Source organism: Corticium candelabrum, chromosome 14, assembly GCF_963422355.1.
Source record: "Corticium candelabrum chromosome 14, ooCorCand1.1, whole genome shotgun sequence".
In the NCBI taxonomy this organism is placed as follows: domain Eukaryota; kingdom Metazoa; phylum Porifera; class Homoscleromorpha; order Homosclerophorida; family Plakinidae; genus Corticium; species Corticium candelabrum.
Window position 1 is genome coordinate 6,268,943 of NC_085098.1, and position 17,707 is coordinate 6,286,649.

A 17,707-nucleotide genomic window follows, 5' to 3' on the forward strand; every position below is an offset into this window, starting at 1 on the left:
AAAACACGTGGACATACGGGACAATATACTAAAATGGCCGACGGTCCGATACCAGTCGATTGCCTCCTTCCATCCGGCATTCTGGTCTCGATGCCATGCAATGCAAGATCGTCACTCGACTACATCAAATCCCAGCTATTCGACGAGGCTCGTAACTATCCACTCTTCAATCTCCTTCAAGACAAATCGTGTTACGTCTTCGTTGGAGTCAATGAGGATGCGCAACGGGAAGAGCTGGTCGACGAGATGAGGACGCTCGACGAGGTTCGGCTCTTTCAACCGCTTCTGAAGGTCGTCGAGAAGAAGGGCAATCAGGAGGAGAAGCGGCTAAATGCAGAGATATCGCAGACGATAGGCAAGCGGCTGGCGGATTTTGCTAATCTGGGGACGGAAGTTTATGACTTTAGGAAGAGCATGTTGCAGGTGAGATTGGGTTGAGTGATAGTTGGGGTGAAATTTGGTTTTCCGTTTGTTTCTGTTGCGCGTGCGCAAGCATGGGTGGTGCCGTGTGTGTGTGTGTGTGTGTGTGTGTGTGTGTGTGTGTGTGTGTGTGTTGTGTGTGTGTGTGTGTGTGTGTGTGTGTGTGTGTGTTGTCCGCCTGCTTGCCTGCTTTCTCTCTGTGTTTCTCATCTGTTTATCTATCTTGCTTGCTCAAGTAAGTGTTTACCCTCTTTCTCAGTAGTCTCTCGCAGCCAGCCCCTCCCCTATTTGACTTGGGGGAGGCTCTGGTAAGGCTCTTTTGATGTCTTGGTTTTGCCGACCCTCAACATTTCATGGGGCATAAAGACATAAGGATGATTTTTTATTGATTGAGCTAGGCGAGCAACTGATGGGAACTTACTACTAATTAGTATTCGCAAAGTTTTCGCTTCTGTTTCTGCTACAGGTGCTGCTGGACTTTGTTCTTGTTCTAGGCGAGTTCATTTGCTCTCACAGGTTGCGTGACTGCCTGCTATAAGCATGGTAAGAGAAATACGCAGGTCGTCTTCTTGTACGACAACATTGGCAGGTGAGTTGTTCTTCGGGAACCAGCAGCATTCAACAAACTAGCATGTGCATAACAAGGAAGACATCTCACCTACGAAGATTTGAATTGCATGATCACGCAACTTCCGAACGTGACAGTACAGAAGCCAATCATGAATGAAGTGCTACGACAGGGGTGGAAACAGCTAAAAGCTGCTCGTCCTGTTGGTAGAGCTAACGCTGCAGCTGCATGACGTCCAAATGAGCCTCTATGCAATGAACACAAACAACAACTCACCTGCCAATGTTGTCATACAAGAAGACGACCTGTGCGCTTCTCTTACCATGTTTATAGCAGGCAGCCACACAACCTGTGAGAGTAAATGAACTCGCCTAGAACAAGAACAAAGTCCAGTAGCCTCAAATTTCCAGACCAGAGAGCACGCGAAGTGCACGAACTCTAGTCTGGACCAAGTCGATACTAAAACGATTTCGGAAGAATTTATCAATAGCGATGCTAAATGGTAGTCTAGCAGCATAGGATCATTTTACCTAGATCAACATATCATTTGTAAATGTCATGAGATCTCACGAACAAAGAAGAGACGACTGCCGTGTTTGCGGCGATATCTTGGTGGACGGCATGAAACCACGACTCTTCAATTCCTTGACAGATCGCTAGCTAGTCTAACCTCTTGACTGGCGAGACTACCACTCAACCAGTTGTCAAAAGTGATGGTTTAGTGACGCTGCTGTGCATGTCCTGTCACCGCAAGCTTGAAAATATCAAAGAACTGAAGCTGAAACTAAAAGTAAGATGTGCGTGCACCAGAGTCTTCATCACGGCTCTGGCGTGGTGCACTTAGCCACCCACGCGGGTTTCACACGCGCGCAATCAGCGCTAGTGCACTTAGCATAACCAATTATTGCTAAGCCAATCAGAATTTACAACCGACATTCCGGCTATAAGGAGCTGATTGGCTTAGAAGGCTATTTCCGAAATCATTTTAGTACCGACTTGGTCCAGACTAGAGTTCTCGCGCTTCGCGCGCACTCTGGTCTGGAAGTTTGAGGCTAAAAGTCCAGCAGCACCTGCAGCAGAAACAGAAGCGAAAACTTTGCGGATACTAATTAGTAGTAAGTTCTCGTCACTTGCTCGCATATCTCAATTAACAGATCATCGTTATGTCTTTATGCCCCATGGAATGTTGGGGTTGGCAGAACTATGACATCAAAGGAACCTTACCAGACCATCTCCTCGCTAACTGAAGTAAGAAAGGCGAGGGGCTGGCTGCAAGAGACTACTTTCTCAGTTGGGAAACACTTTTCCAAAAGTATAACACGGGGTCTTACTCAAATGTGCACAGATTAAGGTAATAATCGGTGATGAATTAACATTTACTGCTGCTGCACTAACAAATTGAGCCATTCTGATGATAGCGTTTAGTGATGGTAGGACAACATATGGTGACGTTATCTAAATCTAGTTCATAATATAGCCAGTTAACTCGGCGTCATGATGCACAGTGTGTCACTGAGCTCAGTTGCAATGTGAACACATTGTTTGCCTTGTGACGCCTGTGTCACACTGTTGGGTCAATTTCTATTCTAGCAGGGTCTGGCAGAAATAGCTGAGCATGGTTCTAAGACACATGAGTAGTTTCATCCAATCAGGAGTAATTAACTTCTCTTTTTTGACAATATGGATGAGTGTCTCATTGATGCTGTACTTTTCATTTCTTGTGTGCATCAACCTATTTGATACATCTACGACCCCAAAGCAGCAACAGCAAACGGGAATCATTGTCTATGGTGGATTATGCAAGAACCAGATGTGTAGTCTCTGCAGTAGACACCACATCCAGATGACACATGGCATGCCAAGTACATGTATTATGAACACATTAAAGGGGAACTCTCACCAAATACTAAACTTGTTGAAAGAAAGATACAAGGCGTAGTGTTTACCTGCAGGAAGCTTATGGCCCAGCCAGCTACAGAGGCAGAGAATGGGCCACGAGTTGTTCAGACGATTCCCCGTATGTAGCACGTAGTCTTAATCTGTGTCCTTGTTTGGAAGTAACTAATGTAGGTTTAACCATACCAAGTGCTTCTAATGTACCCAAAATGGAGCGAGACACGATCTATGAACTAATCTAGAAGGGTCTCCTTTTGAGGCTCCACAGTTGTATTGACACAGTCGATACTTGCGTGATAAGTTTGGGGTCCCAGTTTGCTTTAGTCAATAAATCACAACTTCCCACTATATGTCTCACAATTCTTACCTTGAAAAGTGCACAGGTATCGGTCTTCCTTGCTAACCAGCAATCAAAGTTACGCTCGTGCCACATACGGGTACTAAACACTCCCACACAGGTAATTTCAATGCTTTATTTCTTTGTTACGATAAACGTCTGCAGTAAACGGTTGCAAAGGGTTGTGTCATGAAGTGACAGCTTTCATTTGAGAGATTGTTGATTTTGGTGAGAGTTCTCCTTTAAAAGGCAGTAGCAGCATGTGGCACAGGCATTTGTCTGTTTATCTCTTCTCTGATTTTAACAGACATCAGTGTTACATCATAGTAAAGTAAAGTGTGTGTGCATAGGTATGTAGGGCTGCTGTTGAAGATCGTCAACGTAGTTGGCGTGAGCGTCTCGTACATGCTTTTCCTGCTAACGTTGAAGAGAGACAACTTCCACCAAACCTTGCTTCTAACTTGCCCTCCAATGGTAAGTTGCACCTGGAGGTGAACGTTCCTGCGTTTGGCGCTGCAACAGCTCATGTCACAACAGTGCAGGTTTGTGAAACGGTTTGGTTATGTTCATCTGTCTGTCTGTCGGTCTGTCCGTCTATCAGACAGAAAACGGCAGACGGACATGAAAACAGCAGACAGACATGAAAACAGACAGACATATGGACAGACAAACAGACAGATGGACGGACAGATGGATAGACAGACAGACAGACAGAGATGGATCGATGGATAGACAGACAGCTAACAGACAGAATTAGAATTAAATAGGCAAACTGAATATAATTGATTCTTGTGTTACAGGTTGAAGTTGATAGTTTGCCATCTCAGGCGGTTGAGGCTGTGTTTAGTCGTAAGTCGACTCACATTGAAGGTCAACCTCAGGATTACTTACTGAGAGTGTGTGGACGGGAGGAATATCTTATAAAAGACTGTCCATTAAGCTATTACAAGGTACAAGATGGTACCAAGTTAACTCATTGTGTGTGTGTGTGTGTGTGTGTGTGTGTGTGTGTGTGTGTGTGTGTGTGTGTGTGTGTGTGTGCGTGTGCATGTGCGTGTGTCACTGTGTGTGTGCATGTGAAATATGCATTATGTAGATCATTAATTAAGAGAGGGGAATGTTTACGGAAATGGCACAGGGTAGACACTCTGCAAGGGAAGTTTCTCTTTAATAGAATCAATATCTTGTCTGTAAACAGGACGTTTGCCTTTACCAACTATCACAACAAGCCTTTCTTGTAACTGCTGTGATGGTTCTCAGGTGTAATGTTAACTTCTCACTTTCTGTTGATGTCACAGTGTGTGGTTAGGATAGAAAGTTACCTTCCATCTTAAGTTTCATGTCAAGCTAGAAGTCGTACCTACTATGTAGTTTATCACTGTCTTCACTGTTAGCAGCTAAATGTGCAGCACGTGTTTTGTTCTCGAGCCTGTGCTCTTCGTGTTAAGTTGAACAAAGTAGAACAGATTGAACTGAAATGCTTATTTTGTTAAGGTTCAAGTTACTGACTGCTTACAGAGAGTCTGTTTGTGAGATTGTTGTGACTTGCTCACTGTCCTGAGAATGTGTTCCTTTCGTTCCTGCACTTCCACAATATGTCGTGTAGCTTTCTATGATATTCGATTGTTAATGCGTTAATACTGAAATGGTAAGATGCAGAGCACTTTGATGAAATAAAGGACATGTAGGGCATCACTGAGGGAGACTAAGCAATGCGTCATGCTTCTCCACCACCCAAGTGTTGTGAACACAGATCACCGCATGGCGCCGCTTTCCGCTGCTAGCCAGTCGTGGATAGCGGTGTTTCTGTCTAAGTGGCATGGTAGTGATACATTTGAACTACACTTAACCGAAAAATCACAAGAAGCCCTCTTGGGCTGTGACATAATCTAAGAATGACAAATAATCACCAATGACCGAAAAATAAGGGAAGTGTGAAATAGCACCTAAATGAGGGTCGCGGTTTTTTATTTTTGTGAAGGGGTGCACCAAGAAATGGAAATTGGTGATACACATGGTCACATGTAGTATGCCTTACTGTAGAGCTAGTTGATAGTATGTTTGGTGATACCATAAATAGACTAGAGAGGACAGAGCTACTTTTGTAATTTCTACAATAAACAACTGATCGTTGAGTCGATAAATGTATTAACATCATTATGTGTATTATACATGATTGTCTTCTAATAATATTACACATTTGTGCTGAAGTTGTATAGAAAAAAAATGTGTTCAGTGATGAATGCTTTTTCAGCTCGAGTTGTTTGTCTACAATGTGTTTTATGTCATTAATAACAACAGGACAGAAGAAAGTGTGAACAGTTTATACGTATTGATAGTTCAACTCAATTGAAGACAGCGAAACGTGTGTAGCCTCTGACAGATACTTAATATCGCTGTGAGGATTTCAAGACAATTGTGTGTGTGTGTGTGTGTGTGTGTGTGTGTGTGTGTGTGTGTGTGTGTGTGTGTGTGTGAGTGTGCGTGTGTGTGTGTGTGTGTGTGGTGCGATAGCTTAGTTAGTTAGAGAGTCATCTTACGGAGTGTTTACATCCGGGACCTGGAAGGGTCGCAAGCTCAAGTCACAGTGATGGCGAGCTATGGCATAATTTCCTTAAGCAAGAAACTAACACGCATTTGCTTCTCTCGACTCAGGAGTATAAATGAGTACCTGGTCATTGACTGTGGTTCTAAGTGGCCATCGGCTATGACATGAAATCAGCCACTGGGGTCCTGGTGAGACTTCGGGTGCTCACACCACAGTTGGCTTCACAAGTCGGTGCTCCTGCCAGTGCCTGGCCCGGCTCTAGGAGTTTGCTAGCGCAGGCCCAGAGTTCCCTGAGTATCACACAGGGCCTAGCTTAACAGCTGGAGGTGTGACCTCTGAGAGGCATCTCCTGACATTTTTAAGATTTTTTAGGTGTGTGCGTGCGTGCGTGTGTGTGTGTGTGTGTGTGTGTGTGTGTGTGTGTGTGCCTGTATCTCATTGCCAATCTGTCAACAGCAAATTTGACTACATTGTTGGCATTGTCTTGCATATGCTACGGCCACCGTCAGTGCAACACACCCTTATGTGTCTCATCTTATGTCTCTCTTTCACAGTACATTCGTCAGTGCATTGCCAAAGCTACTAGACCAGAGCTCGTTCTCCACAGATGCAAAGAAATGCTTGATTCTCTGGGTCAAGATCCTGTACTTGCTGCTTTCCAAGGGAATGAGGGAGCTCCAGCTCCAGCTCTGCCTGCCAGAGGCAATTCTCTATGGCAGTTGCCACCATCAGAAAAGCTAAAGATAAAAGTTGTGGGTGCAAAGAATGTGACTGCTGGAGAACTGTACAAGGTACAGCCATCTTTGTGCATGTATGCAGTGTGTTGTTGCTTTTGTCTGTGTGTGTTTGTCTATCTATCTGTCTGTCTGTCATGTATTTTATTGTGTGTGTGTGTGTGTGTGTGTGTGTGTGTGTGTGTGTGTGTGTGTGTGTGTGTGTGTGTGTGTGTGTGTGTGTGTGTGTGTGTGCAGGAGTGCGTGTGTGTATACATACACGCATGTGTTGATGGTATTAGACAGTGTGTGTGGCAGTTTTCTTAAAAGTAGTTTACAATTGTCAGTTCGCTTCATTGTCCATGTTTCTTTTGTCGGTTTGGCTGTTTCAGTTGTATTGGTGCTAGTCATTTAAATCCTCCTAATATATTAACACATGTTTAAGTACAACATGTCATTGGGGCCTGAGTCTTTTTGTGTAGCTTCAAGTGAAGGCTGGTGTATATCACGGTGACGATTCTCTCTCTTGCATTGGCAACACGAGAGTGAGTGACCAGAAGACGGTGGCACCAGCCTGGAATGAATTCATGGTCTTTGAGACGGCTCTGCGTGATCTACCACGTAATGCTCGACTCTGTTTTGTGATATATGGAGTTATAGACGCATCTAGCAAAGGGTATGGAAAGCATCTGTGTTCACTAGTCAATTTTAATCCAGTCTTGCTCACTTGTTTATCTGCTTACTCTTTTTGTCTTTGTGTGTCTACCAAGCTTACTATTTAATTGCACTAGTTTCAAGTGGAACGTTAACATTGCTTTGCATTGTGACTTCTCTCTCTTGTTTTAGGCATAGTCGTTCAATTTTTAAGCGCAAACAAGATCATGTCCCAATTGCATGGGTCAATATGAATATCTTTGACTATCGTGGCCAACTTCAGACTGGTACAACAACTCTGTACTGTTGGCACGTGGACGGTTCTCTGGATGAGTCTCTCAACTACATTGGGACGACTGTAATGAATCCAAACACATCTGGCTGTATTAGCCTAGAGGTAGACATTGTGCTGGGTGTCACTATTAGATCGTCCATCGTGTATCCATCAATTGAAGACGTAAGTTGACTTAAATTGTAGCTGAGTTGTTGTTGTATTTCCTTGTCTGTCTGTCTGTCTGTCTCTGTGTGTGTCTGTCTCAATACATATATTTCCATTTAAATCAAACGTTTACATCGTGAGCAACCTAAAACAACAGGACCATTACGCTCTTGAAGCATTCAAAATTATACTGCGCAAACTACATTTCGACGTTCTAATCTCGCTATGCTAATGAGTTTGTTTGAGACGACTTTTGCATTGCAAGGCTGTAGAGTCGCTGAAATAATTGATCACCACTTGGTCTTGAAGTCAATCTCACTTCGTCTTCCTTCTTCATCCCTTGCACTCTTTGCCATCTTCATCTTGTTCTAATATCTAACTGCTTGTTCACCCCAATGGCCAAAATGTTCGAAAACAAGAGAAATGATCAATAGACAGGACCCTTTTGGCAGCAGCTCAGAGTTATATTTTGCCTCTTTCTTCTTCTCCCCGTCTCATTGCTGCTTCTCCTTCTTCTCTGGAGGCTACCTTCACTGAGTCCAAACACCATGGATGAGCCAAAGACACATCTAATTCGATGTTTGCACCTGAATCTGGGTCAAAAACGAGGATGTCCGACCTCTTGTCATTGTTGACGTACCTGTATTGTGGCTCTAGTTTGTGTGGCAAGTTGTGTTGAGACAGGCAGTTAGACCATGCTGACACAATTGAGTTGTGAGTGTGCACTGGACCACTCCCAGTCTCACAAGTGATTAGATGGTATCCTTGGATGTCCAGTTCTTTGCCACAATCAAGTCTGTCTGTCTGTCTGTCTGTCTGTCAATACATATACTTTCATAAATTATACAACTCACACTGTCTGTCTGTCTGTCTTTCTGTTGGTGTTTTATTGTTTTCTCTGTGTTAATTTTTGTTATGTATTTTTTGATGAAGTTTGACTGTTGTAGTTGCATATGCGAGGCAAGGAGATGAATGATTCTTCTCGTATGGTTAGTGCTTTGCATTTGGAACATCCTGTTTATCACTACAACCTTAATGTTGTCTTTATTAGATTGAATTGTCTGCCACTGAATATGAACAGATGAGGCACATCATAGAATTAGATAAATTGGCTGAACTAGCCGAACAAGATCGAGGATTGATCTGGAAAGCAAGGTAATTTTATATGTGAACATATTGACTCTATTGTAGCCTATTGTATTATAAGCTAATCCATTTAATAGTGCAGTAGTTTAGCAGTTGCCATATATCAAACTACTCTACATTGTCGCCTGTCTCGTTTAACCACCGGGTTTGGAGTAGTCAAAGCAGTGTCAGACTCTTGCCACAGCTAGAATCTTCACCACAGTAGTAGTTTCGATTGTACTTAAATTAAGACTCAGTTGCAGAGTTATACATGCTGGCAACTAGAGTACAGTACCAAGTACATCATACTTGTTTTGTTGGCAGCATATATAGGAAGAATGCCACAGCAGATAGTATCTAACTCTTTGTGAAGTGGATTGGAAATATTTGATTGTATGAGGAATTATGTTAATATGCGTACTGTAGCTAATTACTACAGTAATTGGGGAGGACATGCAAATTCAATTAATAATTATTGCTTGATCTATCTAGCAGTCTACCTCTATTAATGGCTGGGTATTAGCAATGGTAACCACAACTAGTTAACCCGAGGAACTGGGGTTACAGTTTTAGGTCTTGTTATTCAGACAGTAAAACAAAGAAATATTGAATGAATTTAGTCACAGATATTGAGTTGTCATACTCTCTTGTATTTATAATTTGTTTGTTGGTTCATGTAGGGCATACTGTAGAGATATGCCTCATTCTTTGCCAAAGCTGGTCTCGTCAGCTAAGTGGGATTCTCGTGATGACATCGCGGAGATGTACTTTCTGGTGAAGAACTGGCCACTCATTGAACCAGAGAAGGCAATGGAACTGCTAGACTACCAATATGCTGATCAGATTGTACGGAAGTATGCAGTGGAATGTCTGGAGGCCCATTTGCAGTAAGGGAATGATGTGTGTGTGTGTTTGTTTGTGTTTGTTTGTTTGTGTGTTTGTTTGTTTGTGTGTGGGGGGTGAGTGTGTGCGAGCGCTCGCACGCACTCACACCCATGTGAGTATGCGGGTGCACACTCACACACCCATGTGTGTTAAATGGATGTGTGTCATGATCTAATGTACAGGCACTTTATTTATTTATATATGTATTTATTTATTTATTTATTTATTTATTTATTAATTGAGGATTGTTACTTGCATTTCAACAAACACATGTACTATTGTGTTTCACTGGACAACCAAGTGTTTCATGCAAGACTTGATAATCGTTATTGCTCTTGAGACTGTATTTTATTTCATGTTAACAGCATGTCAGTATAAGGAGAAAGGGTGCTCAGCTTTCTCTGTAACTGAATGAAAAGAGTGCCAGTATAACCTGACACAACTTGTTATTGACATCAGTATGCAGTTTTAATGGGGCAGCTTCTGATGAACTTGTTAACACATGTTTAGCTAGCTAGGGGGAGTAACACACGGTTAGCTAGCTAGGGGGGAATCTTGTCTCTTTTACTCCTCTTTCTCTGTTTTCTGTCATTTTGCTTTTTCACCGTCTATTTTTCTTCTTTCTTACCTAAGTTTTCTCAAAGATGCACATGTACTGAGATGCGGTGTGAGTAGAAGGCAATCAAGTTGATCAGTTTTCATATACTTTATTTAGAGCAACTATTAAGGTCCGTAATGTGTTGTTACATGGAGATTCATGGAAGTATAGAGTGTAACCTAATAAGCTATTGGATCTTACTTACCTTCATTTGTGATTAAGATTATCATGTGTAGAATCCCTTTCCTATTTTCTTCAAGATAACTCCATACATGTCTCTTCTCTGTATGAGTGGCGTGTGTGAAGCTTGTGAGAACAACAAACATTTAATTACCTTACATTTGAATTGACCAGTGAGTAAGTGGATGGTTCTTCAACTATGACTGGTTTTAGGACCTATTACATGTGGCATGACACAGTCAAGATGTCTTTTTTGTATATATCCTGGTGCAGCAGCAATTGAAGTTGCTGAAAATGGTTGGTATAGACCACATGTTGCAGTATATCTGTTCTGTTGTGATTGTCATATTTGACTGCCTAAGGCAGCTGATAAAGTAACTTAATTGACCATGTTGTAGCAATAGAGAATAGGAGCTGTCTACTAACTTGTCTAGACTGATTGCATATGCAATGCTCTTTTCTATGATTAATATTCTAGGAAGTGAATTAGGAAACCAAGTCCAAGAGCTGAAGTGAATGAATTGAAGAGATTTCTTTTCTGTCTGACATTTAATGGTTTGGGAGTTGAAGAGTTGAAGCCTGTGGTGTCAGAACATTTATATTTATCTACATAGACAACAGAATTGACAATTAGCGTCACTTCTTGAATGATTTATTTGTTGTTGACTTAGGCCTTTTACATAGGCCATGGACAACCAACCAGACTTCCGCAGTTGCAATCCTAAACCACTGAAAGTCAAATTTCATGTTTAGGCTGACAACTTGAAACTTGTGTGGTTATGTTGGAACAAAAGAGGAAGTTGAAGTATTTATGAGTAACCTGCAAAGACATCTGGTGTCTATTAGGGTGAAAGCAAATTTCATGGAAATGCTTATGTAGGACACCCCACTTCTAGATACTGTTTTTCTTTGTGTATTTCCCTGAGTACCTTTTGACCTATACTGAATTACTTGATTACTTATTATGACAGGTATAGCAGAAATAGGGAGAGAGGCTCTTTTTGCTGGATAGATAGATTGTTGTTGTCAAGAGACGTTTTTCACGTGTGTAGATTTGATTGCTTATTTTGTCTCTTTAGCTATCTGTCTGTTTAGTTTTTCATGCTGTTTTGCATAACTATTTTGTCTGAATTCATGGCTTGTATTTTGTTTTATGCCAGGTGTGTGTGTGTGTGTGTGTGTGTGTGTGTGTGTGTGTGTGTGTGTGTGTGTGTGTGTGTGTGTGTGTGTGTGTGTGTGTGTGTGTGTGTGTGTGCACCCCATCACACACACACACACACACACACACACACACACACACACACACACACACACACACACGGACATACCCATGCACACACCTGCATGTAATGAATTGACAAACTGCGACAATTGTGCTACTAAAGTTGTTCTTTAAAACTGCAGCATATGTACGACTTCATTCGGACTAGCCTCATGTCCCTTGTTTTCTCTCCCCTAGTACTGTGATGTTTGCTTTGTGGGTGGTCAGCATTGTCACATCTAACCACAGATTTATTAGTGGTATTTATAATTTGGTACCAATTCAGTTGATTGCAATTCATTTATTTATTTATTCATGTGTTAAGAGTACAAGCTCTTGCTAAGTGATTGTAAGGCTTGCTCATTTGTCTTGCACAGTTGATTCCTAGAACGCCTCTGTTGCCTTTGATTATATGCATGTGCTTTTGTTTATCTGTAATGTAATCTGTTGGTTGCCTTTGTTTTGCAGAGACAGCGACTTGCAGCAATACTTATTGCAACTAGTGCAGGTGGGTGGCATACTTGTTTACTGGGTCTTCAGTTGCTGACTCCTTGTTACTAGGTGTTGAAATATGAGTCGTATTTGGATTGTCCTCTTGCCACCTTCTTGCTCAAACGAGCTCTGCTCAACAAGAATATTGGACACTATTTCTTTTGGCATCTAAGGTGAATAAACACACATTGCATTGAAAATAGGTGGGCGTGGTGTATGGTAAATTGATTAAGGTGTTTAGTTTCATGATAAAAATTGTGTTTATGTAGTTTGGTGGAATCTATTGTGGTAGGTACTATATGCAACTGTGATGTGGTTTAGGGCTGAGATGGATATGCCTGAAGTTGCTGTTCGATTTGGGTTAATGCTTGAGGCATATTGTCGAGGCAATGTGTTACACATGAGGGCCCTTGGGATGCAGGTGAGGGTAATGTGACACTGAGAAGGAGAGATGTGTAGATGGACAGCTAGCTGGACAGACAGACAGACAGACAGACTGCTTAGATGTTGTATAATAGTTCAATGTTTGAAAATATATGTATTGACAGACAGACAGACAGACAGACAGACAGACGGACAGACAACATACTGACTGACACATCACATTAGGTCTCATTACTGTACGTTTTTGCCACAGATCAAAGCATTGGGGCGGTATGAGCAGATCTGTAAGATGCTACAGAGCAAGCAATTGAGAGACAGGGTACTAACTGTACCATCTCACTACCTGTGACAACAGCCAATTTCAATTTTGTTTTAACAGAGCAAGAAGCAACACGCTGTAAAGGTTATGAGAGACATGTTAGATGAACCTGGATCTAAGTCATTAGTCAGCGAGATTCTTTCTCCTTTGGATCCAGCTTTCAGATTGGGAACCACCAAGTCAGTTTATACACAATTAAGATGGCTAGGTGGTGTCTGTTGAGTGCGTTTTGATTTGTTGAGTTTGCATGGTTGTGTGCTTGGTGAATTATGTGGAAGGCTAATAGATGAGGGGTTGTTTGTTCACTCTTTTGTTTGCTTCATTTTTATTTGACTTCTTGAGGAGTACAAGCTTGACCTGGTTGCAATATTATATTCATTGTCAGATACTTTACTGCTTATGGTCGCGTTCGACTAGAACTGCTGGAATTGCTGCAACACGCATTCAATTTAGTTCTGAAACTGTTCAAACTGATTTCGACAGTTCCATCCAAGAAGCTGGAACTGCTAAACTGACAGAACTGACATCCCTCTTTCTGCAGAAGTCCCGGATGAGTGATGACGCACTATTTGCAGACAGCAATACTGATAGTTTCGTGCTCTTTATCGCTTTGTGTGAGAAAGATTGGTGTCCATCACAAGGTCAACAAGAGGCGCTGTTAGCTGAAGTCGCTTTGGTAGTTGATGGATTGGTAGCTGATGGAGCCGAAGTAGGCGTTGGCATGGTTTCGGTTCACAGTTCTGGTTCACAAAGCACATTTTTAGTTTGATTTAGTTCTGGTTCTGTCAGTTCCAACAGTTGCGACACACCCTCAAGTTTCCGTTCTAGAACTGCTAATCGATTGCGCTCTCTAGCACTGTACAGATTTGATAACTTGAACTCTGAACTTCAGCTAGTCAAATTTTTGTCAATGGACTGTTAATTAAGTACGAGTTACTTCCACTGCTGTAGGCTGCAATATCTTGGTTGTGAAGCAAATTTTGAATATTGTTATGCTAAAGGCCTGTCCACACTAGACCAGAATGGATCGCGATCCGATTGGGATAGCGAGCGTCCACACTGCACTTTGAAAACGATACCTTCGCCTCATTTTGCTATCATGTGACTGATGACCGATGTGTACGTGTGGTTTCTTTGCTTGTAGAAAGCGTTGATACAGCGACGTAAGGTGAGCGAGAACAAAGACGAGTGAGGAGTGCTAGATGTTCCGACTACACGCGTAGCGTACATGAAGGTAACGCCCACTATTTCTAATTGGATTCAACCAATCGCAATCGAATCCACCTCGCGATGTGGATCGGACGGATCGCGATTGAGTTGCAAGTGTGGACAGCGTTGTGGTTGGATCACGATCCAGTTGCCAGTGTGGACAGGCCTTAAAGAAATACGCGAACAAATTTGCATGGTGTCTGGAAAACAAGGCTGCATGAAAGCAATCTGGACAGTTATTTGATACACATGTACCATAACATTTTGTAAAAGTACTTTCTGTTGTTTTTGCTCTTCTTTGTGTAAATGTATTACATTCTCTGTTGATTGAAATGTGTTGTTCCTTTGTGTCAGTGTTGGCTGACTGTTGTTTCTTCTTTTGACATCTGTGACTCACTGTCCTGTCTTTCTAATAGCATTGAAAAATGCAAGTTTATGGACTCTAAAATGCGGCCACTGTGGCTAGTCTATAAGAATCATGACAGTGAGACAAGGATGAACAAGGACTTGTATCTAATTTTCAAGAATGGAGATGGTCAGTTCTTTTGTCTCAAGTAGTCTTCACAAATTTACCTGCCTTGTAGTTTGTCACTGGTTTATTTCTATTTGTTTGGTCTGCTTTAGCTTCAATTTAAATTTTACAGGTTTAGCCTGAGTTAGTGATCCTATTTTTGTAGATTGGTATTCTATTTATTAATCACTTGATTTGCTTGGCTGATTGCAGACTGTACTAGGTGGGTATTAAACAGGGGAACAGGGAAAACTCTGTCTAAACTAGGTACATTGGTTTGCTGTTATGTCTGTCTTTGGCTCAGTGCACTCTTTTCTTGTTTTCTTGAAAGTTTAGTATTGTTTTGGTGGAAACTATTATCAAATTTGACTGTTAATGTTTCTAAACATCTGGATTCTCTTTACAGATAATGAACTGGTGGTTTTGGCATTGTACAGTAATGAGAGTCTGTTGTTGACCTAGCTTATATCCTTAGACAAACAGCAAGTGCCATTACCATGTAATATTGGGATGTTGAAATGAAGGAGCACAGCAGTTTGTAATGTACTGTAGACTTTCCTACAATTCAGTGCAGTCCTATTCTTATGTCTGCAAGGGCAAACAGTTATGGCAATGAATTCCTGTAGTCTTTGTTGGTATGACTGCTGTGGCTATTGTCTCTATAGACATACCAATTATGTTGGTAGATCTGTTATTGTTTGCTGTCAATAAATGCAGAAATTGCAAGTGTTTGGTCAGTGTGCAGTAACAAGATTTTGTAAGAACTATTGATTGTATCATATTTGATTGTATCATCTTTCTATGTCAGATTTGCACCACTAGATTTTCTGTCATCTAGGTTTTGAAATAGAAATGACATAATTGTACTTGAAGAATCTGCACTTTCTATAGACTTCTCAAAGAAAAGCTTGAGTTCTAATATTAGGGTGTTTGCTGCGTAAACTAGAAGCTGATTTGTAATTTAAACAGAAGTGACTGTGTATGCTGTTAATGACAATTGACACTTGCATTGCAGATCTTCGACAAGACATGCTGACTTTGCAGATGATCAGTATCATGGACACGATCTGGCAGCAGTCAGGACTCGACTTCAGGTTTCTTACTCTGTTTTGTCAACATGGCAAACTTGTCACATTTATACTGCATGTCTTCTTGATACCTGTGGGTTGTCTGTTGCCTTATGGCTTCTGCTCCAGTATGAATGAATGAATGTCTTCAGGCAAATTTTTGTATCCTTGTGGTTTCTATCCCCTCTAACTTTGGTTTACCTATTTCCATCCATCTGATATAATGATTGGGCCAGCCAATAGTAGTCCAGCTAGGTTAGGTTACCTTAGGTTTCCTGTGTGTGGGAAGGATGGAGTATAATTTCCAGAGGAACTCAATTGCTAATATAGTCAAAATCAAGTGTAGGTTACAAGTTCCCTGCACTGTTTATTTCATCTCATATCTGCTAATGTTTGCATTCAATTTACTAGTGTGGTTTCTTCTTGGAATGGTCATCTTGCTTGTTTACTTCCCAATGTAGTGCTTCTAGGCCTTCCGAGTGGGTGTGGTAGTTTCTTGTTGTTCTTTCCCAGTCTGGCATTACCAGAAACTCTTGTACGTGGATGTCTCTATCACAGGTTGATTCCCTATGGGTGTTTATCAACTGGAGTCCAGGTTGGCTTGATTGAGGTAGTGCTGGAGTCTCAGACTGTTGCTAACATACAGAAGACGGTTGGAGGCAGTGCACGTGCTGCATTCAACAAGAAATGCCTCTACCAATTTCTTCAGAACTGGAATCCTGACAAGACCAGGTGAGTATTTATGGAATGTCTTTTGTGGGCACAGTTCTATGAACAGTGGAATCAACTACTGTAGTGTACTGATATCCTAATGTAATTGTTGTGATGCTGTCTGTAATATTACATGATGTTTACTTGTGATGTGAAGTCTCGACAAGGCTGTGGAGACGTTCACCTACTCTTGTGCTGGCTACTGCGTGGCCACCTATACTCTAGGAATAGGTGACAGACACAGTGACAATATTATGTTGAAGAAAAATGGCCAAGTGAGATGATCAAATCAGACACCTTGCGTTGACTTTACAAGGTTAATCTCATTACGCAGTTGTTTCACATTGATTTTGGTCACTTCCTGGGCAACTTCAAGAGCAAGTTTGGAGTAAAGAGAGAACGAGTGCCATTTGTACTCACCCATGATTTCATCTATGTCATCTCCAAGGGTGGGAGTGAAAACAGCAATGAATTTGCCTTGTAATAATCTTAGCCAACCGTTCTAGCAAAGATAAATGACATCACTGTCTGTTTAGTTTCAAAGACCTTTGCGAAAAAGCCTTCATAGAGCTACGTCGGCATGGCAACTTCATCATCAGTCTGTTTGCCATGATGTTGCAGACGGGAATTCCGGAGCTGCGTTCCCTTGATGACATCAGATACGTTCAGGAAGCTCTGCATCTGGGCTATAGCGAAGAGGAGGCTCTGGAGAAATTCAGAAAAAAGTTCAAGGAAGCAATCGACAACAGCTGGAGTGTCAGTTGGAACTGGTGGGTACACAACATGGCTAAAAACAATCCCGGCTGAAAGGGGACGGCTGTAACTGTAAAATCAACAACATAAATTGATTATTGTCAAGTTTCTTTGAAACGGTTGCCAGTTGTATTTACTAACAGTGACGGCGTGGTTTTTTCGCAATGTCTGTTTTTTTCTATTTTTGTCTGTTTGCTGACGACCAATCACACAACAAGACGAAACCGCTAATACGGCTGAGCACGTGTCATATCCTAGTTTGGAGTTGTTTTAGAGACAGTCGTTGCTGCAGACCTCCCGCTTACTGCCCCACGCGAAAATCTGTCTGGAGATTCGCGTTCGTGCGACAATAATCTCGTCATGTTGCGTCTTCCTTCCTGTGTCACCTCGGTGTGGAGACAAAGCGGTTCGTATCAGTCACTCTCGCGAGCGCCGCCGTCTTCCATGCCGGTCGATAACAAACAAGAACAGCGCAGAGTCGCGCAAATAACAACAACGAAAATAGACACGCACAATCGCACAATCAGTTTACTACCTCTCTCCCTTCACAGGCTACATCGCAAACAACCAACTTTCCACCTCGAAAGCACGATAAATGGCCTAATTGGATAACGTCTGCACGTGCCGTGGTCGATTG

General features: G+C 41.9%; 1 protein-coding gene across 1 annotated transcript; it reads left to right on the forward strand.

Moving 5' to 3' along the window:
• The first annotated feature begins 33 nt into the window (after nucleotides 1-33).
• On the forward strand, nucleotides 34-17,303 carry LOC134189511 (phosphatidylinositol 4,5-bisphosphate 3-kinase catalytic subunit beta isoform-like). The gene is made up of 20 exons (XM_062657804.1): nucleotides 34-423; nucleotides 3,572-3,763; nucleotides 4,022-4,171; nucleotides 6,324-6,560; nucleotides 6,965-7,158; nucleotides 7,329-7,593; nucleotides 8,523-8,564; nucleotides 8,627-8,730; nucleotides 9,381-9,587; nucleotides 12,093-12,132; nucleotides 12,186-12,289; nucleotides 12,438-12,537; nucleotides 12,754-12,819; nucleotides 12,880-12,998; nucleotides 14,445-14,563; nucleotides 15,555-15,633; nucleotides 16,165-16,338; nucleotides 16,475-16,592; nucleotides 16,652-16,797; nucleotides 16,854-17,303. Exons 1-20 carry the CDS (start codon nucleotides 34-36, stop codon nucleotides 17,122-17,124), a joined length of 3,117 nt encoding a protein of 1,038 aa, XP_062513788.1. The 3' UTR covers nucleotides 17,125-17,303.
• The last annotated feature ends 404 nt before the right edge of the window (nucleotides 17,304-17,707 follow it).